General features: G+C 45.5%; 2 protein-coding genes across 2 annotated transcripts in view; both read left to right on the forward strand.

The window, feature by feature from the left end:
* Positions 1 to 27,502, forward strand: part of EXD2 (exonuclease 3'-5' domain containing 2) — a 71,563-nt gene that overhangs the window by 24,446 nt on the left and 19,615 nt on the right. The window lies entirely within an intron of this gene.
* The window catches only part of GALNT16 (polypeptide N-acetylgalactosaminyltransferase 16), a 70,764-nt gene continuing 55,044 nt past the window's right edge, over positions 11,783 to 27,502 (forward strand). The window contains exon 1 of the mRNA XM_085323348.1: positions 11,783 to 12,135. Coding sequence (XP_085179474.1) covers positions 11,938 to 12,135 — 198 coding nt within the window. The 5' untranslated portion in view covers positions 11,783 to 11,937. The remainder of the gene's footprint in view (positions 12,136 to 27,502) is intronic.

Below are 27,502 nucleotides of genomic sequence, written 5' to 3' on the forward strand. Positions count from 1 at the left end.
CTTTTGTTTTTTAGCACATGAAAAATGACAATTTACAATGGTAGYTTCTGAAAAACAGAATGACTCTTCTCCCCCCTCCTTATTTATGAGATCTGCAGACACTGGACATGTCCATGTTTCATTTTTCTTCCATCTTCTCCCATATTTCCCTTTTGACCAACATCATTATTTATACTGCTCTAAGAATGAGAAACAAGTTTTCCCTTGTGAATACCAGATGGACTTAATTCTAGGTCATTACTTGAAAATAATTAGCTGCAACACCTTCTGCTGCAGCTGGGAGGTACGAAATGTTGCTCTTGTCCTTAGCACCACTCTTCAGAGAGGAGTTTAATGAAATCAGATCTTTGCTCTTGAACAACAAGTCATGTTAAATCTGAATTTTGCTCCCTCTCTGAACATAGAAGAGAAATAAACACCCTTGGAGATAACACATGGAGGGGGATTGCTGTAAGGCCTGGACTTGGGAAATAAAGTTAGGTTTCAAAGTTTATTTTCAGGGATGTGACAAGAGTGGCTGTGGGCAGACCAGAGCTCTGAGAACACAGCCATCACCACGTAGGGAGRACGTAGGGGTCTGAGGCCCAACTCTGGGCAGAACAAATCCCCAAATGCAGTGAGGCTACTTGCATGAGAGCCTTTAGAGACAAATCCTACTGCATTTGAGAATGTAATGTTCACAGAGCAGAAGTGCTTTATTTATCCTAAATGATCTCTCTGGGATTGCAGAAGTCCCWGAGGGCTAGAGAATAGAAACCTGTCAAAACAAGCCTGCTGTTCAGCCAGTCTTAGAGAGTTTCCTAGCCATTGAAGTGAGCGACCAAACAGCCCTATGAGACACAGCTGCCCTCCCCTGTAAGCTCCTCCTTGCATGCAGCGATAAAGAGAAACCTGATGCTCCCCCTGCCCTRTGGATGCTGCTGTCTGCCCACTGTTGAGGCTCTGTTCCCTTCCTCCATGCTAGTAGCTTCCCTTTGTGCTGCTCTTCGTCTCCCAGTGCCATTGCTGGGGATGTCAGACAGGAAAGAGCTGCCTCCTGCCTTGCCATCCCTGCGGGTGCAGGCTCAGCTGCTCCTGCTGTCCAGTGCAGGGCAGGCATGTGGGGCATGAGAGCCTAGTGTGTGGTCAGGGTGCTGTGGGACCTGGACTGAGCCTGTGGGGCCTGAGATTGCCCCATGCTGAGCTGTGGCAGAGTCTGCATTGCTGAACGAGCCTGTTGAAGCAGGAGAGACCTGGGCTACAGAGCATAAAAAGCCTGCGTTACGCTGATGCATAACAACATAATTCTCCAGAAGTTGAGACTGCAAATAGCTGTATGGGGAGATTTAAAAGCTAGGACTGTGTGTGTGTGTGGGGGGGTCTATCAGTGTGATTATTTTRGCCTATATGGTTTTTATTGCACTAAAATAACCTGCAATCATTTCCATTAAGCAATATGATTATAATTGTCACACARCCTTTTTTTTCATCCTCTCTCCATGTAGAGGAAAGATTTGTAGAGGAATTGTATGCACAAGTAAAACGTGCTAGAGATCACACCTGTTTTTGATCTTGCTGTGACCTTTTTTTAGCCCTCAAAGYCTCATCACCTTCAGCTGGAGCCAAGTACGCTCGGCATCTCACAATCAATATATATCAGGCCTGCYGCCAAAGTATTACAGGTGCCTGCTATGAGATTGCAGTTGCCTTGAGGGAGAGCRTTGCTGCTAGTGCTTCTTACCACCCCAGCTGACTTTACTTTCTGCACTTCAGTATCATGACCTACAATTAATGAGCAGGTGAAGCTGTCTTTCTTGTCCTCTTGCACTACCTTGGTGCTTAACACTCAACATAAGAGGAATGCTGAGGTACTAATATTGAAATCTTGATAAAGTGAATGGAAAAAGGTGTCAGCATGGCTGGGCATGGAGTGGTGGATGTTTCACATACAGGTTCCTGAATTGCCTGTTGCACCTCAGTAATGGCAAAGGCTGAGGGGCTGGAGCTGTATTGGGATTTGTTTGCAAAGTCTTACCAGGTGGAGCTCTTGTTCCTGAAGGTTTCTGATAAAAATGACTGGGTCTGTATGATCCTAGTGTAAAAGGTTTCTATGCTGAATGATTTCTACAGAGTTACGAGGGGATGTCAACTTGGGTTCTGCAAGAGCTGCAAGTAAGTTAGTGGCACATTTATGGAAGATTAAGAATACCTGGGTCATCATTTAAAGTGATCACAATAAAAATGGATACTGCCAGGTCCAGAAAATGTACTTTATTCTTAAATCAGAAATCCCTGTGGATTGCTGTGGTGTCTTAGACCGACTTGCTACTTGCTGGTCTTYGGCAGGGTGAGCAGTTTTTAGTAGTTGTAGTTCTATTGAGGTTATAATTTCAACAAATATCCTTGTAAGCCTTGAAATACCCCTTYTCCCACCTCCCCCAGCACTGAAGATGTTCCCGTATAATGCAAACAGAAGAGGAAGAAATTAATAAATCTTTGGTTCTGTCTCGATCTGGTTGCCTCGTGAATAGGGACTGAATGCAGTAAACAGGAAATAAGTGTTCAGTGTTTGTGAAAACACTGAGGGGAAGCACTGGAGTGCAATCATCATGCTGCTGCCAGCTACACGTAGCAGACCCAAAAACTGAATACTGTGACCTTTGGAAGGGAGCCTCCAGCTCTGCTGCTGAAGCACAACACGCTGCAGTGACCGTGACAGTCTTTTGCCCTTGAATGGAGTTTGAGAGTGGGGAAGGAGTGTGGAGGAAGTCTGCAAGGTGGGAGGCGTTACACGCCTCTCCTGCCTGTGATCTCAGGAAGCTGAGGAGTGCCAGCCCGCAGGGCTTCTCTGCTTTTCTTCAGCCTAACACGGTTCTTGTTCCYGATGCCATGGGGATGCCTGACATTCTTTGGATTCTGACATTTTTCTTGGTTTCTGTACTCTCTGATTATCACCTAGAGATGGATCGAGGTCGTGGTAGACAAAAGGTTACCCGATCCATCTCATTACGGGAGCGGTGTGGTGCCTCTGAAGCTGACATAGTCCCTATTTCAGGCATTCTCTCGGCCTCAGATCTCTCATGCCTAGGGCCAGAGTTGGAATGTTTCTGCAAAGTGTTTCCATGAACTGTCTAGGCTGCTTACAGTGATGGAGCTTCAAAAATAAGTAAGTTATTCTCACTCTTAGGGAAGTTAAGTATTTTTAGTGCACTTGATTCAAACGCAGTTCACTGTGTACAGTTCAAGCTGCTTTTATGGGATGCATGAGAAACTGGATAAGGATATTTTTCAAGGATATTTTTCCAAATTATAGTCTTTTTGTGTGGAATTCCTCTGTAGTAGAAGACTGAAGTTTCATCACTTTACCGGATGAGCATTTCAAGCTGCTTCTGTTTTGTGGGAAAGAGATCTGTTAAGAGCACCAGTGTGGTGGAGCTGGTAGCTATATTCAGCATTAAAAGCTTAAAATTTATATGAGGATTAAATTGTAGTTCAGACTGTAGTCAGTGTTGTGATGTGCTGCCAATAAAGCAGAGCAAATAGTCATCAGATTGTAATAAAAAGATTTTACTGTTAATTAATTCTGACCATCAGAAAAAGTTCTATGTGCTTTACCATCAAGATGGGAAATGAATCTCTATCCTAGAAGGGTTTGTTAAAGATGCAGYAAGTAAAAGAACCAAATTATTTGGGATAGGTAAAGGAGATGAGAAAAATGATAGGAGAGAGAATGAAAATTTCCACGAGGTTCATAATCAGGTTGATTATAAGTGAATCTTCTAGCTTAATCATTTGTATGCATATGTAATTATTACTTTTTTTTTTTGCTTTATTCCATTTCTACATTTTTAAAAGATCTTATGATGAGTGTGTGATTTCCTGAGCATTTTCCTGTCCTGCTGATCACTCCTGCTGTAGACTGTCTAATTTCTTGCTCAGTTCTGCCACAACTCCACTTAATCCTTGCTTTGTTGAGCTCATTGCACAGCTGACCCAGGACTGGGTCAGTTGTCTCCTGAGACTCCAGACCCCAGGTGCAATTCTGACTGCAAAGGCTCAGCTGCCCCCAGATGTGGTGACTATTGAACGTCTGTCATAGGGAAAATTCGCTTTAGAGCTATTTCCCCAGAGGCTACTCGGGCATAGCACGAAGTGAAGCAGGAAACAAGCGCTGGCTGCTTCCGCTGGCACTGACTGTCTCGTCAAGGCTGCTCGAAGTCTGAACTTAGAACGTGGGTTCAAAAGGCTCCATCGTCTGCTGTCGCCCGTGTGAATCTCTGTCTCCTCATCCTTTTGACTCCTCTCACAGATCTAGGAAGTCCCATTTCACGAAACCACAGTCTTTAAAGAGGGAGCTAGAAAAATTCAACTTCAGTGATGGGAAAAGAGAAGAATGGTGGCCCTGAGTAACAACAGTGATGATAACACTGCATCTTCTCTAACGCTGCACCTAGTCTTGCAGCTGTTTACTTTTCACCTTGGTAGATGGATGGGCTGCCTGGCCCACAGAGGGGGAATGGCACTGTTTTCCAAGCAGGAGATGAGTTGTCTAGAATATCTGCCAGCCACCTCTGTGAAGCCTTTTGTCATGCCTCACAACTGTCAAAGGAAATTCATCTTGCCGCTGCTGGCCTTTCAGCAGGTGTTTTTCTCTTCATACTTGAAGAGCACAAGTTCAGTGTGGAACTGATAATTATAGCTTATTGGGAAATTTGTTTTGTATTTTCCTTCAGAAGAAATAAGATGAATGGTATTTAAGGTCGCTGTAATCTTAAGAGAGTATTTAACAATACAATTTAATTAAAAATGCAATTAGGATTCTAGTTCCCATTTAACAATACACCAGTCATCTTAACTTGCCCCTGAATTGTTCCCCTCTACCACCTTATCATTCACGTGCCAGCCAGAAACAACAAACCAGAAGATATTTCTGCCTTGGTCAGTATAATTCTGGGAACTTTATCTTCTATCTATTATATGCAGAAATAATTGACATCCATCCTCTGTGCCTTTTCTAATTATTTGACATCAAAACAAATTAAGGATGTGCCCACTCCAGGGGGAGTGATTTGTCAATTTGGCCTTCCTAAAATGCCCATGGCTGTGGTGTTGGTCATGGATGGCTGGAGACTGCCTGAACAATGTTTAGCCCTAGCCAGGTCAGGATCAACAAGCTCTAGGCAGGCTGCAGGTGCACCTTATTTCTTGGTAGTGACTGACAAGGAGGTGGTGGGTGATGACCTGGTGCACATTAGCATAGGTTTTTCAGAAGCCCATACACATACCCTCCTTGTCTGAAAAAGCTCCGTCATGATGGTCAGAGGCTGTGGGTATTTCAGACTGTGCAGGAATGTGACCAGTTTAGATCAGTAAAGCAAATAAAATTTCTCTTTTTCTTCCTGAAACAGCTGTGCAGTGGAGAATGGTGGCACATACTTTGCCATCTTGGCATTACAGCATAGATAAACATGTCTAAAAGGTTTGCAGAAGTGTAACTTAGACCTGCATGAAGAGCTCAGCTGCTTTTCCCCTGTTACGGAGAATGGACTTCATGGTTCTTTGGGATAAACTCTTCCTCTCCTCCCTTTCTGTTCCCCCAACCCCCCAGGCGGGAATTTTCCTGAATTGAAATCAGGGCCGTGTGCTGAGTCTTCTCCCTCTGAGAGGTTACATTTCTCTCACCCACCCTACTTCAGCACCTGGAAACAGACCATTCTGCTTGGGAAGAGACCAGGAACTTCTCTGGGAAGAAAGAGCTCCTCCAGCAGAAGGAAGGACCAGAAGAGGAAGAAGGAGCCACTTGATGGCAGCAAGCTCAGTGAAAACCATCCTGGGATGTCTCACCTTCTCAGTTACCCTGCTCTGGGGGAGGAGATGGAGCTCTATGAGGAGGATTTTTTTCCCCCTTTGGGGGAAAAATATCCCTGAACTGAGGTCGCTCTTCCCTTTTGTAACTTAGATAAGCCTCTGCCATAGTTTCTGGCTAATATTACTTACGTTGTCAGAACTGTATGTATGGATTGGCTTTGAAGTGGGAATTAGAAGAAGGAAATCCTGTGCCTGGAGTGATTTAGGAAGGCAAGCCATGCTGGTGCCTTTGTCTCTTGGGGCTTCAAAATGCGTGACTTTCTGAGCCTGCAGTGGGTAGTATTGCAGTGAGCAGGCAGGGACCAGCTTGGCGCAGATACTTCTGTGCAAGGTGAAGCTAAGCTTCCAGCTGCCAGAGTGGGCAGCCACCTCCCCAGACCTGCCTGGGCCCTGGCTGAAGGCAAATAGAGCAGCATCTCCATGGGCAAAGGCCTCTGATTCAAGCAGGATAGCGTGTTGCTCTTCTTTCTGCCATTTCATTGCTCAGGTAGCTGCTGATTGATGCCTCCAGGCAGGGAAGTGTCTCCTGTCACCTCCTTTATCCCCCCTTCCCCCCCCCCCAAAAAAAATAAATAAATAAATAAATAAATAAATAAGTAAAAAGAAAAACCCTCCTGTCTGGCAAGGGTTCAACTGTACATCTCGTGGACATAAGATCTGCTTCAGTTCCTGAACCCTAATGACAATTTTCTTTAAATATTATTAACTAAGCTGTGGATGACTCTGCTCAAACTGCTTCCAGAGTCTAGATAGCCCTTATATTCATGTTTTGGATGGCATTTCCATGCCTGGAGGCCACAAATACAATGCATCCTAATTTCTCAGATCAGAGTTGTGCTAAGAAAAACCTTTTGGAATTCTCCAGATGTTTTGCAGTTGAAAGCTCAGCTGTTTTTTCTTTACTGCCAGATTACTGCAAAAACACCATGTCTCTCCCTAACTACAAAGCAGCCACATTTCATCTTTCTGAGAACAAATCCATAGGATGCTTTTCTTTTCTTCCCCTACAATAAAGTTCTTAATTCTGTCTGGGTTGTCTGGGGCACTGGATCTGCTCTCCTAGGTGTTATCGATATTGTCAGGCAAGGAGACAAATTCAGCTTCTGAAATCCACTCGTTAATATTCACAGTTTTGGGAGATCTCTTACCAGAAAAGATGATGCTGATTAAGACCTCTTATTATAGAGAAAATAAGGTTCCTAAACCCCTCTATGTAATTTTCTTCTGTGTAGCTGGTTGTACTCCTCCTTCCCCTTTCTGTACCTGGACTACTTACCAAATACTTAGGCTGAGCTTGTGCTAAGGAATTAACCACTTGGATTCTCAAGGGGTCCCTTATATTATTCCAGTATGCACAACTGTTGTAGGCTTGTCACAAAATAAGAAAAGATTTAGTGTCTTTTCTTTAGTAAACTGTCAATTACACAGAAGGATCAGCTAAAGAGGAACTAGAAAAAGAACAAGAGTGACGCTAAGACTGCATAATTCTGCTGTGAGGGTTGTATAATCTTGATTTGTTGCTTAGTTTATCATAGTACCTTTTTTAAGTTACATTTATCAAGTAATAAGATATTTATTGAATTAGCTAATGCTTTTGCAAAGATCGGCAATGATTTATTATTATTATTATTAACATTCATAGTATGTCTACATCACAGGCTGTATTGAGTAGAGAGCTCTGTGSTAGACCGCTTCTGATATGCCTGTTAGCCCTGATAGGGCTTGCTCTAATATCTACATGTAATGTTCCAGCTTACAATATTGAACAATTTACAGTTTCAGGGAGCCCTGTACAAGCATGTAATTAGAAATATACTATCATTTAAATGAAAGATGATATTTAGGAGCAAAGCTCTGCAGCCAGAAGTGAAATCAATGCTAATTTGTAGCTCCGGAGTGTAGGACCTTGGGTATGACTAGCTTAGACCTGAGAGCTAGTAATCCTGCTGGGAGGTTTTTGGGCCCTGAAGATGAAACATCACCACTGAGATGCTTTCGAAGCATGCAGCAGCTCAGCGCTGCAGAGGCACATGCCTTCTCTGCAGCAGCTATGCTRGGGAGATCTTGTATCCTACCTGGATATGCATCTTGTCCTACCTATGGAAATGTATCCTATCCTACCTACCTTGCATCTTCCAGGTCTGCCAGCTTAAGTGCTCCTTCCAGCACTCCCTAAGCCTCCTTGGACTGAATGGACCCCACAGATAAAACAACGTAAATAATAGGTCTCTGCAAGCTTGACTTATCAGTGCTGAAATGGATACCTGAGAACAACTGAGGGCAGCAAAACCAGCAGCTGTAAAGGTGCATAACTCTGTGCTTTTACCCTTTGCTGGAGTCAGGGCTAGAGCAGGACTCTAGTGGTACCATATGGGGTCTGGCTGATGGGTACAGTCAGTGCATTACAGGGCTGATTCATGCTGGTCATGGAGAGAGAGAGGTGAGTGAAAATGACTTTCTTATAGGAGAAAAGGCCTTCAACTTCAGCCTGTACAGTCATTYCTGTATCAGAGCTGACTTCTGTTCAGGGTTCGGCTGAGGTTTACCTATGGAGTGCTCTGCTTACAGCCTGTAAGCAAATGTCAGGAGTTCAATGAAAGAGGTTTGAGATCTTCAAATGAAAATACTAGTTTATGTGAATTGTTTGTTTTTTGTAATTAATGAACTGATTTAATGAAGGGGAGCAGTGATTTTGCACAGGACAATTCCTATCATTTTTATATATTTTCAGCAGACTATGTAGCCCAGGTAGTGCAAATAAAGTGAATTCTTAGKTTTTTTTTCTGTGCTATTTTCTGAGAAGGACTGTGTTGGAAATGCTCTGGGAATAACCGGATGCGATCAGGGGAGAATAACAAAGAGGGCTCGGCAGTGCGTCTTGCAGGCATGAAGACTTCTGCTTGGAGCTCGATAGAGTCTCCTCTTCAGGAGCGCAAGCTCACTAATAACTGAAAGCACACACTAGCAGGCACTCAGCTTTTAAGGCTGTTTTTGTAAGGTGCAACCGCTTCAAGAGATGAGAATAAGTCCTACCTGGGAGTAGCTAGCTGCTTGTTGAACCCTGCTGAAGGCAGTGCTGTCTGTACTGCCCTGTGCATGTGTGCACAGGTATTAACTCTCAACATAGTCTGAACTCTGCTGACGTGTTCCCATGGTAGCAATTTCAGCTATTAACCAGAATGGGATCAGAGGGCTCTGCTCACTCACCTGGCAGCACTTTGCACTTGCTTTTCATAGGTGCAAATGGCTGCTCTAGGCATGGAGAGAATTGGGTCCAGTGCAGAGTAAGTGAGCCTGTACYGAAATAATGAACCAGATGCTGAGCTTTAACAGCAGACAGCAAACATTAGGCTGCTCTCACAAAATGTAAGTGGCAAAAGTGCAGGGCTTCTATGGTCCTTGTCCTGCAGAGGGAATAAAGTGCCAGGCATATGTGCCCAAAAGGTGGTATTCCATCTAAAAGAGGAAGAGTAATTAAAATGATGCTATCTCTGAAGAYTCTGATGAGTCAGGGAACTGGGTTTCTTCTGAGCGATAAGGGCAGATGCTGGCATGACCTAATAGAGAATTTCTCAGCTGTTAGATGTCTGGCTGAAAGGTAGTTGGGGGGTGGGATTCATCAGCAGGAGAACTGAAAGTGATGAAATGTGTGGAGGCAATTGAGAGAGGGAAGCAGCATGTAGAGTGAGTTAGTAGGGTGGGCAACTGAGGAAGTAAATGAATGTCTGCTGTGCAAATACCAGAGAAAATGCCACAGAAAGTGATCTGGTTAGTTGTGTTGGGTCAGAGGGAATTCTGCTGTTTCAAACACGCATCTATTGGGGTTTGAGTGACCTGCTTTTCTGTAGTGAATCTCACAAGGTGGTGAGAAGGGACCAAGAAGGAATTGAGCAGTGTCTGGTATCTGCACAGCAGCGAAAGGGAGACAGTATATGAGCTGGCCGTACTGTCACAGGACACGAGCACAATCTTCTCTCGCATTTTTTTCTTTTCTGGATGAAAAGCTCTTCTACTTGTTTATCTCCATTTCCYTCTGCAACTTGTGCTGAAGAGCTGCCCAGTTGGAACCTGCATGGTAGGAAAGCATCACTTTTTTCTGTAGGACTGTGAAAGAGGTAAGGGCTGGAGGTGATGGGAATACAGCTTTCAYGTTTCACTCAAACTACTTGGACAGAGACATGTACCATGCATATGGAGTAGTTAGATATTTGTTTAGTCCCCAATAGATGTTTTCTTTGTGTGTCACAAGAGAGTTCCCTTCCCACTGGCTCTGATCAGCTAGCCTGTGAGGTTGTGGGTGATTGATCTACTACCTGGAAGAGCGCCTAGCACAGGTTAAGGTGCTCTATAACACTTTTCTGCATTGCAAGTGCAGCATGCTTTGCAAGGATGCTAGCAATGTTGTGGAGGCCATGCTGGGTACCAGTAAGTGTGCCTGCAGCAGCCCTGGAAGTGGTGGTCCTCTGCAGACGCATGCCCCAGCAGTAGCTTTCTGCCCCAAGCTGTAGCACAGTACCTGTCTGATAGAGGAATCTGGTACTGTGCCAGGAGGTAGGCAGGCAAAAAGGGGGTTAGAAGCCCAGCTGCTGTTTTACACATTTTAATTCAAATGTTCTGATCCTTTCCTTGTGTGCCTTGGAGATGTTCACATTCTGCAGGTGTGTAACTTCCCACTGTCAAAGATTTTTAGGTACCTACGTTTCTGTACTCACAAAACCTTAAGTCTTAGTTGCTCAAATAAGTTAAATCTTTCCTGCATCAAGTTCCTTGAGTGGGTCACTTTGCTTGTGCTCTTGGATAATCTGTGCCATGCAATTTGTAGCCATGAGCTAGATGATCTGTTGCCTGAGGTGCCTACAGGGCTGGATTTGGTGAGCTTTTTTCATAGCTACAGTTTTGGTAGAACACAGGAATGCAGAATTGCATCGTCACTGTCCAACCCTCGTCCCTACTTCTCCCCCAGTGTTCGAGCCCRTGGCTACAGCACTCGCCCAGAATGTCCCCGGTGTGTATAGCTGTTTCTGACTGCGGGCTGTTGAGTGGCAGTGACTTGAGAGGGTGCTTGGGCAGGTCCACAGCCATTGAAGAGACTTGCTTCTGTGAATTTTCACAGCCTCTGACCATGCTCTCTGCCTCCACAAAGCTATTGCCTGAATCCCGTGCAGAGTGGGTGCCTGGCTGGCTCCAGGCTCTCCTCTCTGTGCTGCCACCCTTGATGCCTCCTCGGGAGAAAAGTCCCACGTAACTCCAGGGGCAATAGGCATGGGCAGCAGGGCCAGCCATCTCGTTGCCTGTGTCCAGGACACCCATTGGGACACCCCTGCCTTGTGGGGAGCTGAGCCTGCGGTTACCCAGTTGCTGCTGGAGGTAACCAGTGGCCCATGCCAGGGCACTGAGGAAACCTGTTTCCTCTAGGTTCATCACACTAGGTTCATCACCTCTTCCTTCGCTTCAGCTAGACCAGCTGCCCGGGGAGGAGTGTCTGCTGCATTACCAAACCCTTCGTTTGCARTGAAAACTCCTCGATATCAGAGATGGAGCCTGTCTCCATTCAGGCTCCTACCTTAGACGCGTGTTGGGCACTCGCTGGTGCCCATGCGTGCAGCCTGCTGCCTTGTACCCCGGTTTTTGGTTTTAACTAACCCCGGGCTTCTGTGCCCCTGAAACTCCACAGTTAAACCAAAGCCAAAGGGTGCCCTCCCCCCCCCTTTTTCCAAGTGCACCAGGAGGGGATCTGTCACGGTGGAGGTGCAAAAGCCCTTTCATCCCTCCAGCGGCGCAGGGCCGCGGTCCCGGCAGGCCGCGRGAGCCGGGGCCTGCGCGCCCGGAGCAGATGGGCGCCCGGCGGGCGCGCGAGGCGTTAGGACCCTGCAGCTCGGTCGCTGCTTCCCTGCTCCGCAGGACTGAGCCGAGGCAAGAGCTAACGCGAACAGCTGTGTCTGCGACGCCAGCCGGCTCGCGGGAGCGAGGGGGAGAATCCTCTCACCACTCCTCCGTCGCCTCCTCTCCCCTCCTTCCTGCGCTCGCCTCCCCGGGAAACCTCCGCTGCCAGCTGAGCCAGGGCTCCCCGGCGCCGCTGGGGCTCTCGGGATGAGGAGGATCAGGGCTAACGCCATCGCGATCCTGACCGTCGCCTGGATCCTGGGCACTTTCTATTACTTATGGCAGGACAACAAGCCTCATTCAGCAGCATCCAGCAGATCCCCCAGCAGCAGCAGCACCAGGAACGGGCAAAGACCAGCCGGGAGGCTGGAGATCCACCGGGAAGACAGGACCATCCCCCTCGTTGTGAGTGAGACGTGACCGCAGAGCATGTTATGGTTTAATTCCTCCGCAATCGTTGTTTCGGGAACCGGGGCTCACTTGTTGTTGCTGCTGTCGGTGCCGTCGCAGGGAGAGATGCTTGTGGGAACATTAATCCTAGTTTGTCGGGAGATTGGGGTGRGGGGTTGATGAATGAATGGGGTGAAGGGGGAGAGAGGGAAAYGGAGAGAGGAGGAGTTAATCTGCATTTAGATTTCTTTGTATTTATTTTAGCATTTTTGCTTGTAACCATGGCAGCGGTTACAACTGGGGAGCAGGATCGGCAGATCTCAAGGGAATAGAGTAATGCTGTGCGTAAAGTATTTGCAAGTTGTCTCTGCTGCCTTGCCCAGGCTCTGCTTCTCTGGCTGAGAGCAGGCTGCCCTTGGCTGAGAAAAAGGGYGGATGAAACAGCCAGAAGGTTTTTGGTTTGTACAAGAGGTGCATGTATATATATGTATATTTGTATATATACACACACACGTGTGTGTGTGTGTGTGTATGATAACGCACAATTTTTTTCTTGGCAAGACCAGAAGGAGCTGCGTCCTCTCACAAACCCTCGCTCCCACTTGCTGGCTCTGTGAACCGGGACTGGGTGGGGGGAGATGCAAGCAGCACTTGTTGCAGGGCGACTGTGTGCCTAGTTACTGGCCTSTACGTCTTCTCCCTCTGCTTTGCTCCCGAAGAGGTAACCAGGGCTGAGCTCCCGCGTTTCGGCTGTCTGAAGCTGGAGAGGGCAAGTGAGGCTGAGGCTTGGGTTTGGGCAGCGTGGGAGATGGGGAGGSAGGGGGAAGCCTCGGGAGCTCCCCGCTGGCCTCAGCAGTGTTAGCAGTACTCCCTGCATGTTGTCTGTTTGCAATTTGTTTTCAAAGCCCTGCACACCCTGGGTTATCTGTGGGCTTGATATGGTGATAAAATCAAGCTCCTGACTTAAGGAGGATGACTGGAACTGTTTTGCTCTGTTGGTGGAGAACATTTGCCTCCTTCATCCTGCAAGGTAATAGGAACAATAAAGCTCCCCTACTCTAGGCAATAACTTAATTAAAAAATAAACCAGCCCCTGGGGTTAAAGTGACCCAGCAAGGCCATTCGCAGGAGAGACCCAGTGCAAGCAGTCGGGGAATTGCACTGTGTGTCACTGTTTGTGTTTGGCTGCAAATCCATTTATCAGCTGGCTGCACACAGATGGAAGTGAACAAAAGCAGCAGCCTGGCCAGGGTTGGAGCAGGGGCCAGGCGCTGGGGCTCTCCACTTCCCTCCCAAGTTGGAGCTGTGATTTTTAGCCTGAGTCTCCATTTTCTTCGCCTGTAAAGTCAGGGTGGGAGAGGGGTTCRGGAAGCCTCCTGAAGGTTTGGAAAAAGCTGTTAGAGCAGCCTGAGCCCTGGCAGCATGGTGAAAATCCTGCTCAGTTCCTTGGGCATCACTTGCAGCTGCAAAAAAAGTCAAAATCTAAACCAAGGCTCTCAGGGAGAGCAAGGACGTTACTTGCTCATTATGGCCTGTGGGCTGGTGACAGTTGGGACTGGTCTGCTGCGAGACCCTCCCCAGAGCAGGATTGTGGAAATGACTATAATGCCTCCAAGGCCAGGAGCTCTGAACAAGTGCTGGTACTCACACAGGTCCTCCTGGGCATGTCGGGGGAAGTTCTTGTGCTCTTTGGGCGAAGTTGAGCAAAGCGAGGATTTGGRGCACTTGTCTGTTGGTTTCCACCTTAGCGAAGGGAAAGCTGCCACTGAGCCCCTGATTTCTTGCGTTGTCTTGAACGCACTGCTCTGGTGGCTTTATTTCTCCRTTCCCCTGCTTATCTTTTCTGATTCTTTTCTTTATAGGATTTACTTTGTTCCCTCTCAGAGGAGTTGTGAGGTTTCGTGAATCCATGTCTGTTAAGCACCTTAAAATCCTCAGGAGGAGGATGCTGTGGAAGTGCCRAGCGTTGTTATATTGCTGCTGTTTGGGGGGGAGCAGCATGCACTTGCAGCTAGCCACAAAACCTGTCATTATAAGCTACAGCGCTGTAGAGCTGCTGCGCTAAATCTGATCCCACTCACTGAATGCTGTAAAACATTCCAGTTTTGGCCCATGCCCTAAATTCATTAGCAGAGAAAAATAATCATCCTTTGCGTGCCCTTTCCTCTCTGCAGTAGTGGCTGCTGAAACCATAGGCAGCGGCATTGCTATCCATCCGAGGAGGGAGCACAGCAGCCTTTGCTGCGATGGGACGCGAATAACAAGTTGTCCCGACCGTGGCTGTCCGCCTGCGTGGGAGCAGAGGAGTGACTGCAGAATGAGCGTGGGGCCAAGAAGTGCGTGGGGAGCTGGGGAGGTAGTGGAGGCGCTGGGGACAGCACTCCCCGAGCACCCCGGAGCAGGGCTGGAAGCTAGCCTGGGGCTGGAGCAGTCGCTGTTGCAGGCTCCGTAGTTTCACCTGCTGCCTGCCTCCCTCTCCCCATCCAGCATCGAAATGTGCCATTTCAGCTGCCCCGCTGGAGACAGGAGTAACCTAGAGGAATGGCTGTCCTTTGACTGTGCACAGCCTTCCCCCCCGTTTCGTTACTTGAGAAGTTTAATTACTTGACTTGATAGCTAATGGAAGCATTGTGTAAGAGCTGGCATGTATGCGCTCTGGATGCTCTCGAGTCCCTTGGCTTTCTGCAGAGCCTCTAAGGCAAAATGCACATTTTGATCTAGCTTTGGTTTCCTCTGCTCTGTATGACTGATGATCTTGGAGTTTAGGTTTGGGCTCATCTGCAAATAAGGGTGACTCATTTGACTTATGATTCTCTGGAGAAGTATCTTTTCTTTTTTTTWAAATTGGTTGCTTTTCTGTCAGTGGGGGGGGAAGTCTTGTCTCTTGAGTGAGTGAGTCAAAGAGTTCTGCTCTTGCATCTAGGCTATCATATTTCAAATCCTGGGAAAATTAAGGTGACTTGCACAGTTTTTAAAAAATTGAAATGCTTTTTAGGCTTGAATTGAGTTGTGGTTTTCTTACTTAATTCTCTCTTGATGTGAAGAATAAAAATCACTTCAATTTAAAAGCTCTAGTGGATTGAAAGTCTTAATATTAAGCCAGTTTGTTGATTGACCTCATATTTGCCTGCAAAAGTATAAACTTAAAATCTGGTTGTCTGACTCTCACAAAGATTTCCCCTGCAGGCTCTGAATGTCTGAAGTGGGCGGAGGAAGGTGTCAAGGGCTCTTTCTGGAACACCGATGTCTGAAGTCAATGTAGTAACGGTGACTCTCTGGACTCCTGTTTTATATCCAGAAATGTAGAAATCTGGCCTCTTCACGATCAACCTTACCAGTGAATCCTATCAAGTCAGGATTTATTTCTCCCTCTCTCCCAGCAATGAAGTTAGYGTACCGCGCAGTTCAGCTATGGTAAGCAGTAGTGAAGCTGTTTGCCCGCGGCCSTTCTTGGCTGGAGGGCGGTGGTGCCAGCTCCTGCCTGTCGGTGAACCGCTGGTGAACTGAGCCTGTGGGCACCTCCTGTTTGATCTTCCAAGGAAGATGGAAATATCACAGTTCTAGGAAGCATTTTTTTTTCTCTTAAGCGCTACAACTTCATATAAATTAAGAATTGTCCAAGGACTACTGGCAGTTTGGTCATGTATCTTCCCCTAGAGCCTTGTTGGGCATTTCTGAAGGATGGACTTCCTCCCGTGCTCTCTCTTCTCCCTCCCTGGCAGAAAATGCCTTTTGCTTCTTGGAAGTTTTTCTGAGGCAGAATGTGTAAAATGCATCTCCAGAGGGACTTTGGCATCATTTCCATGTGATGGCAAATAAATAACCATTTGTACACTTGCTGCTTTTCTGCTTCTCCACAGAGCTGATGGATAGGACTCTGTCCTTCCCCCTCGAAAGATTGCAGAGTGGGAAACGTGCCCAGTATATTATGTCCAATTGAAGAGATCAAGGCCAACRCTGTCGCATGATGAAAGCTTGTTAGTCAGAATGGTAGCTGGTATGTAATTTTGAAAGAGGAATTTTGCTGTTGGCTGGCAGTGTTTGTGCTGAAGATGCAGGTATTTGCTCCCATTTCCCAGTCCAAAGCTGGATGTGGGGCTGCCTGAGGGCTTCTCCAGGTTGCTGGTGTTTTTAGGGTGGTATGAAAGCAATATTAATGGGAGGGGGAGATGGAAGAGAATTGTTAGCTGAACACTAAATCTTGTTAGGCTGGTGCCTGACTGTAGTTTATAGCAGGTATCATCTTGCCTGTTACCATTGTCTGACCAGCTTTTGAGACTGGTGCAGCATCTCTGTGATCCCTAGAGACTATCTGGCAGCTGAAAGATCCTACATTGTAATATCGACTACATTTCCTCGTTCTATGTTTCCTCGTTTCAGCTTTTGCTGATGCTTGCTATCTCTGTGTTCAGTCACTTGAACACTGAAGAGATAAGATCCCTCATAGAAGGTTCCCCTGTACCGAAGGATTTCTAAATGCTCTGCAAACATTACTGAGCTGAGCATCACCTGCCTCTGATGAGACAATTAGTAGGAGACTCTTCGGGGATATGCTGGGATGTGCTAGATTCCTCTAGATGTAGGTGAACCGAGGAGGAAAGATCTGGATCATTTGTTTTTGTTTGCTTGTTTTTTCCTTGTTTAGTCAGAAGACTAGCAGTGGCTGGATTTTACTTGCTTCTCTGAGTAACCAGGCGAGCAACCTTAGCCATGCCTGTATTTGCCACGGTACCATTCGTCCGTCTCATCGAACAGTTTAATTCCCAACCCTTCATCACTTTTGCCCTATCTGCAGCTTTCAGAGGATGGTATTTCACTCAACTGGGATGAGCTGCAGCTTTTATGGATCAATACGTGATCTCAGTTTGGGGGAACTTCTATCCCCCAGGGCTCCCTCGGGATGTGCACCTGCCTGGAGGCAGGTCTGGTCAGCCTCGGGGATGCAACTCTGGGAATGGAGGTGGACCCTGAGTACATGAAATACTCGCGAAGTGCAGGTTTAGTTCCTGTCCTGCTGTCCTAACATTTAGGACATATTAGAGGGCCTAATATTTAACGAGATGCCACAGCTCATGTCAGCAGCCTCTAGAGTGGGGAAAAGCCCCAATTTCCTTGCAGTCTGACTCTTACCAGGTAGCTTACCAGTTCCCTGTGGTTCCCACAAGTTTCCTTTGGCCAAGCATGAAAGTGATTTAAATCGAAGACTGGACTGCTAGCTGTGGTCACGTTCTTAAACACAGACTGCATGCAACAATACTAGGCAAGCCAGGAGGAGGTGGTGAAAAGTTAAAGCAAGTGACGCTGTCCTTATAGTGCAGAACAGACTGAGTAACATCAGGTATCAGGGAAAATCTACTGGTCCACTTACATCCTTTAAGCTTACAAGAGTACTAAAAATTATTATTATTCTGTAGATTATTTTTTCATTAATTTTATCGGGCCCAAAGTCTCAACTTCTGGTAAGCTGTATTATGAGTTAAAGGGAAACATGGTGGGAAGGTAAAAATGATTGTCCTTGGCAGGGCTATATATAAACAACTTTATATATATATGTGTGTGTGTGTGTATATATAGAAATGTGTGTGTGTGTGTGTATGTTATGTGTATATATATACACAATATAAAAATACATGTCTCTATTTTTATTGTCTTTACCTTTTCACCCTTGAATTTTGCAGCCCTGGCCTGTGTGTTTAGCAGCGCTCTGACCTTTGCTGTACCTTGTTTTCTGTGAGTCAGTGGGGCTACTCAAGTGCTCCTGTGGCTCCGTTTTTAAACTCATTAGCTTCCATTTGCCAGTGCTGTGGCTATTTAGTCTTCTTGCTCTTTGCCAGCATCTTCAGGGCAGTAGGTCTTATGAGCTCTTGCTTGTGCCCACTCATTGAAGAATTTGCAGGGACAGTAGATATTGAGCAGACCTTGTTTGAGGCGTATAATGTGTGCAGAGCTGAGCCTTTTAAATCTCAGTGTCCTAGTTAAGAGGGATTTAGTCCTTCCAACCTGTCATAGCCCATCTTATTTTTCCCTCTTCTTTCTTTTTAGTTAGAGGATTAWAATTGTCACATTGAGCTTAAAGGGGATTGGAGTGCTCTATATCATTCTTCTGCTTTCCCCAATGTCTCCTAAGAGACATCATAAAGAAGGGGTAGGAATGGATAAATAGGTATTAGCATCACTGCAAGTGCTAAAGAAGAGGTGAGAAAATTCTCCCTCACCTTTCTTATCTCTGAATTCTTCTTGCAGGATCTGCACGGGCTGCTTTGTGACCTACTAGGCTGTGGCACCTCCCTGACATAGTTGTGCTAGTTTGTACCCTGCTTGAGCGACGCGCAGGAGGGAGGACTCGTAGTAGTTGGTCAGGGCAGGATCCTGCCGGTGCTGGTGGGCAGAGCAGCGGCAGGAAAGGAGGGTGCTCAGATGCAGCTGGGTGTATGAAGGCATCCCCCACCTRTTCTTCTGTGCCCGCTCTAAGTTAGAAGTTCTCTAGGGTGATATTCTGGTTCCCCAGCTCAGGAGTGCACAAAAGGAACTTAATGCTCTCAGAAAACATAACACGCAGATCTACCCAGTGCCTGCAGTTGTACTTCAGCAGAATTTAAGTGTGGCATCTATATTTAGTGTGAAATGTTCTGATTTTGGGGAGTGATATTCACCTTGGAAGAAACCTTAGAAGTGTTATAAAGCAGAAGTGCAAAATGACCATTTGAGTTTCTTGATTTATATAGCAGTGAAACTGAGGAATTGGGAAATAATGCCACAGCATACAGCATTAATTAGATGTCCAGGAATATGCTAAACTACGACAGATTCATTAAGATCAATTAAGTTTTGAGGATCCACATTATATCATCAATTTTCTAGTCTAGCTTTCTGTTAATGCTTTTATAATTCCACTAGAAGTATGTCTCTCCCTGCTATATTTAACTTGCCAGCTTTGTGTGAAGCTTTAAGTGTGGTCTTACCATTCTGTGTGGCAAGGACAGCCATGAGGGATGTTGCCAGAAGGTCATTTTGAAGCATAAAAAGGAATTCTTATCTTTTCAGTCTTGAGTAGGAGAATTGCATCTTAGTGGAAAATGTTTTTATCTAGATCAGAATTTAAGTTRTCAGTAGTTCAGTATTTTTCTTTCCAAGGTAAATTTCCATATTGATRTCAATGGGAACATGTGATGTGGGTAAATTTAGGCTGATTTTRGTCATCATGTATCAGTTAGTGGTTGGCCCTTTGAGTTGTCAGATGTTGGTTATCCTGTGGTAGACTCGGTCCCCCTACARTCTGTACAAAGTAGGGATTGAGGTGGCACAAGCCGGTTACCTGAGACTGCTTGACAGGGTTGAGTGGTCTCTAAAGTGCATCAGGATTTCAGCCGTCAAAGGCAAAACGTGGAGAGAAGCTAGCGGGTCCTGAGGCTGCCAGCCTCTTCCTCGCGGTGGCTGTGCCTCCCTGCATGCCCCAGGAGGTCTGCAGCCTGGCTCACAGCTGTGTAGTGCATCCTGGTAGCAGGTTYCTCCTTGCCTGCAGGTTGTCTGTTCTGGGACCAAAGACCTCATGTATGACAGGAGAATGAAGCAGGAAAACTTGTTGAATAATAAATCGTTAGGGGCTGCTGCAAGCCTGCCTGGAGTTTTTAGTCACCTTGCTATCTTTTTCTAAGTGATTTGCACATCAAAGTTAGCCTAAGGTCTCCTGTGTGTCTTCCTTGTAGATAGACCTCGCGTACAGCCTGCATTGCTCGGTCCCCCCCTTCATAGTCTGCAGCTCTCTCCTCACAGGGATGTTCTGGTGTCCACGCTGGGGGCTGTTCTGTGCAATGTCAAATGTGAACCTAAGAGACAGTGTCTGTCCCAGGGAGTTTATAATCTCCATAGAGGAGTCAAACAAAGGGTTGGAGAAAGAAAGCATTCCTATATTCCTGATGTAGAGCAGAGATTAAGTCTAAATCTTCGCCAAAAGGAGAAAAAAAGTATGTTTGTTATTCAGATCTACTAACCTCTGGTAATTAACTCTGATTAAAATGCCAATAAAGTCAAGACAGCCTAGATATTAACTGTGTGCTAATGTGAATTCAAAGAACTTAGCACTGATTTCAAGCTGCTGCCCAGAGATCATTAAAATCCAGTCTGTGCTATCAAAGTTACTATTTTAACTGGCTTTACTTCATTCCATTAGGGTTTTGCATTTTGTCTTGATAATTGCTTTGGACTCCCCCACCCTGCCCCCACCAAAGAATTTCTATGTGGTTGGCTATACGCTGACCACCTAAAACCTAATTTGGCCTTTAGCATCACCTAAAGGACTTGGGGGGGGGAATAAATTCTGCTAGTGGCTGTGGATGGGGGGGGGGTCAAGAATTTTCTACCCCTTCATGTATACCTAGTGCTGGCTCAGGTTTTAGTGCATGCTTCCTCTCCCMCACCCCAATAATTTTGGGGAAGAAATGTAGTGTTTAAGAACAAGCTGCTGCAGGCTGTATATGAGACAGGATAGGAAAGCTTATAAATGAGTCCTGTATGTGAAAATGTTAATCAGTAAAACCAGTTACCGCTTAATAGCCCTACTTTTTACTAAGTCAAGCAGCCCTCTGTACTGAATGGAAATAAATCCCAGCTGTTCCCTGAGTTCACACATGAATTCTGTGAGTTGGGAATTGGATTTCAATCTCTTCCACCTTAGGCCTAATACTGAATGGTCCTTAAATGCCTGGTAGCTGGTTGTGGTCGTGACTAGCRTGTCTGTGTGGCTCTGTAGGGATGCTGCTTCTTCAATCTTAACTCTAGTCTCTGTAGGTTAAAGTCTTTCTTGACTTTATCATGGTAAAGTGAGGTTTCCCATGTTAAGTTGTTTTTAATGTAAAGTGGCATCCATAACCAATGCTTGGGTTCTAGTCCTGTGCTCAGACCAATAGCCTGTGTTGGGGGGGAAAGTACATTGAAGACAGTCTAAAGATTACTCTCTGCAGGGAAAGAAGAGAGAATGTTTTCATCTGAGCATACGCTCCTGGCCTTTGTACTATGTACTTGTTTGTTGTCTTGCTGCCAAGTTCTCCAACCAGATAGATAACGGCAATGTAAGTGCCTGCATGCTTGAACACCTGTATTCCTGTCCGGTGACAGATGGCACAAGTTATAAAGGGCAATGCCATCTCATTGGGCTTATGGCTTTTTTGCCACAAGTTTAATGGCCAGATGCAAACACACAGAGGAACGTTTACTTTGATAGAAGTAGAATTTTACAAGGATGAATTCARGTATTCATATACAGTGTCACTCGGAATAAGAGTCTGAATGTGGTACATCCAAATCTGGGTATTGCACCCCCATTTTTTTTTTTGTGCCAAGAAGTAGTGACTTAATTTATGCTGTAGCAATAGGGACAAAATCTGCTGGGTGATCCAAAGGTACAAATGGATGAATGGGCCTTTATCCCTGCTGTATTGGTACCTTTGTGGCTAATAAATCTGTAATGTAAGTAGGGCAAACTCACTTATAAAGCATGGAGGCTTTGAGTAGCAATCTGTACCTGAGTGCAGATTATAACTTGTACCCGTGCTGCAAGACAATCTAGAGACATGCTCTCTTGCTCAGACAGGTGAGGAGGAAAATGCCTTTTCTRTTTCTCAGGCAGCAGCAATATGCCACCTCAAGAGGGCTCCCAGAAGTCACAGGTAACTCTAAGCCTCCAGAGGAACCTGTCCTGTTTGCCATATACTTGTTAGTTCTTCTTGAACATTCCCTTGTATCTGTGTGGGATTGGGACAGAATTCAGGCTTCAGAATGGTTCTTCACTGTAAGCAGAAATGTGTTGAGTTACTTGAGGAAAAAATGGCYATAAGACTGGAAACCCTGATGATCCAAAGGAAGTTTCTTTCTTTTTGAAGCTGCTCATTAGCTAAATAACTTTGCTCCTGGGAAAGGTGAGTTGAAAATCCTTTACTGTTGTTTGGGGGTGTTCAGGCTCAAGTGGTTCCAGAAGGACTATCTGCAATTTCTCTGCTGGTTTGGTACCTCCAGCACTCCCAAAGTACATGGCAAAAAATAGCTGTGGCAGGATGTCTTGGATGTCATTTAGAGAACAGTTCAGCTATGTCCTCTGGACATGCACTGAATCTGGTAGAGAGAAAGGCATTTATACTGTGCTTTGGTAAGTTCTCATTATTGACCTAAAAACTATAGTTCTCAAACTGATAGTTGAAAAAAAAATCTCTTAGCTTTTAACTAAATTGAGGTGGTGCATTTCTGAGAACGTGAAGGTGAAGAGCAATATGCTCCTTGGTTAGCTGGGCTGGGTAATGTAAACACAGACGGATTTCCCCAAATGCTCCCCATGAATGAGAAGCATTAAGTGTGGAGTGCAAAGACATTTTTATTTGTTATATGCTTATYATGTAGGACTCGCCTGGAAATATTGAAATACATTTAAAACATTTGAATGATTGCTGAAAATGTAGAGTCTTAATAGTGTCTTTCTTAMTTTGCCAGTATGGTAATTTCAGCTTGTTAGGAAAGAAGTGTTTTTTCGTATTTCCTCTTTACACACGTGTCCTTGTTTGCATGAATCACAGAATGTGGAGGAGTTAAATACTGTATTCTGCAGGCAGTCTCCCTGCCTCCTACAGTAATGACCCACTTGCTATCTCTTGGAGCTTCTCGCTTGTCTGGGGAAGTAAAGCCATCTGATATCTCTTCTTCCCTCCCCACTGTCCCGTTAAATAGATTGACAATATAGTATGCAGGATGCACAACAGCCTCAGCTCTGTGGTTTTGGTCTGCATAGTGCCAGGTTGCCTGTCACTGTCATAGAATCATAGAATCAGTAAGGTTGGAAGGGACCTCTGGAGATCATCTAGTCCAAMCTCCCTGCTCAGCAGGGTCACMTACAGCATGTTAGACAGGRTTGCATCCAGRCRGGCTTTGAAGATCTCCAGAGAAGGAGACYCCACAACCTCTCTGGGCAACCTGKTSCAGTGCTCCGTCACTCTCACAGGGAAGAAATTCCCCCTCACGGTCAGGCRGAACTTCCTGTGCTTCARTTTCTSCCCATTGCCTCTTGTCCTGTCACAYGGRACAACTGAAAAGAGTTTGTCCCCATCCCCTTGACACCCTCCCTTCGGATACTTGTACACATTGATAAGATCCCCCCCCTCAGTCTTCTCTTCCCCAGGCTGAAGAGGCCCAGCTCTTGCAGCCGTTCCTCATAGGGCAGGTGCTCCAGCCCTCTGATCATCYTCRYAGCCCTRYGCTGGACTCTCTCCAGTAGCTCCATGTCTCTCTTGTAGTGGGGAGCCCAGAACTGGACACAGTACTCGAGATGAGGCCTCAGCAGGGCTGAGTAGAGGGGCAGGATCACCTCCCTCGACCTGCTGGCAACACTCTTCCTAATGCGCTCCTGGAGACCATCAGCCTTCTTGGCCACGAGGGCACATTGCTGGCTTATGGTCAACTTGTCATCCACCAGCACTCCCAGGTCCTTCTCTGCAGAGCTGCTCTCCAGCAGGTCAGCCCCCAGCTTGTCCTGATGCCTAGGGTTATTTTTCCCTAGGTGCAGGACTCAGCACTTGCCCTTGTTGAACCTCAGGAGGTTCCTCTCTGCCCAGCTCTTCAGCCTGTCCAGGTCTCTCTGAATGGCAGCACAGCCCTCAGGTGTRTCAGCCACTCCTCCCAGCGTGGTATCATCAGCAAACTTGGTGAGGAGGCACTCTGTCCCCTCATCCAGGTCATTGATGAAAAAGTTGAACTACATAGGTGGGACCCAGTACTGAGCCCTGAGGAACACCACTAGCCACAGGCCTCCAACTAGACTCCATGGGGGCAGGTTTAGCTCAGTGGGGGCAGGTTTAGCTCAGTTGGTTAGAGCGTGGTGCTGCTAATGCTAAGGTCGTGGGTTCAATCCCTATTTGGGGCTATGCTGAGGGTTGGACTAGATGATCTCCAGCGGTCCCTTCCAACCTTACCATTCTATGATTCTATGACCATGTCACAGGCTTCAGCACTTGGCAGGAACTGGCTACTCCTTGCCTGAGGAAGGAGCTCTGCCGTATCCCCTCATTTGGAGATGTGAGAGCTGAGAGGATTGTTCTTACAGAAGCCGCCTGCTCCTCCAGTGCTAATTTAATGGACTACTTCCCCTTCAGGAGAGCAAAATGCTACCACTGGGATTCTTTTTATTACAACCAGATTTGCTGGTCATTTAATGTCTGTCATGGCCTAATGGTGTTACTGTGGAGARCAGTGATTTTCCTGGAACATCTCCTTTGCTGTGTGAGGAACGGGCTGCTCCTGCCTGATTCAGCTGCTGGACAGTCAGATTTGTCCTTGCTGATCAATAAGCAGGAAGTGCTGTACTGAGTACCCAAAAGAGAGATTCTAGCTTATATATTTATCAGTTATTTTCTAATATCAAATTAGTTAGGGCTAAGATACTGCACCAAGCCAAGGATCTAAGTAGCTAAAGAAATACAGGCTGAAACTGAATTACTTCTACAGTAAACAAATCTGTACTGATATCTGTTCTGCCCAATGTTTTCTTTATGGGCAAACAGTTCAGAGACAATGACATTGAGATGCTTCAGTTGTTACTTTTATTAACAAACAAATTTTTGCATCGATGCATCTGGCTGGAGCACTTGATGCTTCAGAAATGTGATAAGTGTTAGAGCATCACTTTTACAGATCAAGAATCTGAGGCAGAGAAACATTAAAGTCCTGATTCATGCTGATTGCTCAGGCTCTGTTACCTTCTCTTTGAAAGTCTTTGATGCCAGGCATTTAATTGACATCTTTCCCTCGAGCTTCAGTGCATGTTTGAATAGTCATAGCTCTTTTGTGGAGAGGGGAGGTGGGTTAAGGAAAGGCAGGGTGGCCGYACTCCACTGATGCACAGTGCCAGGGTGCTTTGCACCTCAAGGATGGCGYTTCTCCTGGAATGGCTTTGGGATGCAACGCAGAACGCTCAAGTCTGTCTGCAAGCGTGGCATCGTGGAGAGCTGCAAAGTGAAGGCCCTTGGAACAAGTGGCTCAAGTGGGAAAACAGTATCGAGCTGTGCCAGGTATGGTTCGTTGTTTCCTGCTCAGCAGAAGAAAAAGTGTCGCTGTGATTTGTGCTTACCTAGACATACAACTGGATTTTATTCCTGAATCAGACTCCTGGTAAAAGTGAAATTCCCCAGGTGAAACACAAGCCATTTGCACAGGGCTTATAATTAGAAGAGCTTATCATAAACACATTCATCTTTCTTTAACATGGCAGGGGATAGATATGAATTGTATCAGTGGAAATGTGTCTGTTGTTTAGTGTTCATATGAAATGTGTCAGTCCTTAGTGTCTCCAGAGAGGGATGAGATTCCATATGATATTTTTGTGCTGACATTATGTTTTTAATTATTCAATGAACTGMTGACTGAGTTGAGGTGTAGCTCCACAAGACTTGCTCTCTGCTTATCAGGGCACACTTAAAACTTCCATATTTGTAATCTTCTGGAGTTGCAGTGATAGAGGGGGGAAATCATGACATGTTTAAATTTTTAATAGCGCCTCTCTTAAACATCTTTGTTTTCCTCTTGAGCTGCCACTGGTGGAGGAAAGGATAGAGTGCAAGGTGACTTGCTATGACAACTTCAAAATTTACACCTTAGTTCAGAGTGTAAATAGGTCTTGCAGCCTCCTTGCCCCTCCATCCTCCTGTATCTCCTTCAGTTCAGCTGCCCAAGGGGTACCACGTTGACATTGACCTAAGAAGAGAGTTCAGAAAGTCCATTTGCTGTGCAGAACTCAAAAAATCAGAGATTAAAATTGCTTATTGGGTCTCTTTGTGAAACTTATTTTCCAGCACCAAAGATTAATTGCTTGCACTTGGACTCTGAAGGGTCTGTTTTTACAGATAATAATATAAAAATGTCTCACTGGATCTAATGTGCATAAATATGGATTTCAGTGCATAAATATGGATTTCAAATGCTTGCCAGTGGGGTGCGGCAGGGTTCTCCTCTGAAGCTAGTGGGAACAGTTAGGCTACTAGAGAGTGGCTTTTTTTTTTCTTTCTTTCTTTCTTTTTTACCCATAATTTCCTTCTGGATTCTTGGTGAAAAATTATTTCAGCTGCTTTGATTTCTTCCTTCCTCCCCAGATAGATACCAGGTTGTAAGCCAGTAGTTAAGGATAATTGCCTCCTCCCCTTGCCCCAGAAAGGAATTTAACACATGCAAACTCTCATGCAAACAAGTTTTAAGACCCTTTTTTAACTTGACAAAGACTTCAGTCTCATCCCAGAAGTCCTGTGGAGCAATGCCAGTGTGGAAGGCAGAGGCAGAAAGGGATTGCCAYGCGGATGGCTTACAGGAGAGAAGAGGAGATGTGCTCTGGGGAGATCATCTTTGTGGGAGCTGGGTATACCTGTAGGGCAGGGGGCCAAATCTCACTGGGGCCTTCACTGTAGTTAAAAGCTGTGCTTGTCTGCTCTGTCTGGCCTCTAACTCAAAAGCTAGATCATCTGTGATGTTATTAGAGAAGATTACTGCCCAAGAGTTTAAGAKCTGCTTTTCAGTGAGGTTCCCTCTGCACAATTTCACTTCTCCTTTGGTGTAAAGGGTTAAGAAATTTTCTTCTTCCCTTCTCTTSTTTGCTYCCTTGTTGTGAGTTAGGATGCAAGTGCCTCCGCTGCCAAGTATGACCTGATAGAAGGTCTTGCCTGGGAGATTTATTTATTTGTGTGAAGTTTTTCAAGTTTAGTTGGAATTTAAAGAGCTGAAGAAATACCTGTCTTTGTTTGCAACTGTGCACTGCCTATAATTGGCATCTCAGAAGACAGACTGTTGTGAAGTTTTTAAGATGCTGGAAGAAATGCTGACCTGTGGGCTGAGTGCCTTCTTTATCCAGGAAAGCCTATGGGATAATTTCTGTGCAGAGTTTTCTAAATGTCTAGCTTGCAATTTGAGGGCCCAAACATAGATTAAAAAAAAAATAGATAAGAATTTACTGACAATCCATAGCTTACTGGATTTACTCTATGTGAAATCTCATGTACAGCAATGAGGATTAATTGATTAAACTCTAACTAGAAAAGTTTATTCTTTAAGACGTGAGTAATGAAAAATTGCCTCACTGGCTCTAAACAGGATAAAAATAGGAGCTCAAAATGGCTGTTGCCAGGCAGAGAGCACTGTTATCTGCTTTTAATTATAGGACAACTTTTTCCTTTAATAAAATGAAAAAAAAAAAAAATCTGGTGATTCCAAGTCCTTTATATCCTAATGGTGAATGGAAGCAGTTAATTAAAATAAACACTTTGGATCTGAGCTTTGCAGGGTCTCTAAGATGAAGGACTTGGGTAATTTCGAGGTAGGTGTTTTATGAAGCTGTTTCTTGCTTTGCAGTTCTTCCTTTGAG

The sequence above is a fragment of the Rhea americana genome, unplaced genomic scaffold (assembly GCF_003343005.1).
Source record: "Rhea americana isolate MKP2758 unplaced genomic scaffold, rheAme1 scaffold_84, whole genome shotgun sequence".
Classification (NCBI taxonomy): Eukaryota; Metazoa; Chordata; class Aves; order Rheiformes; family Rheidae; genus Rhea; species Rhea americana.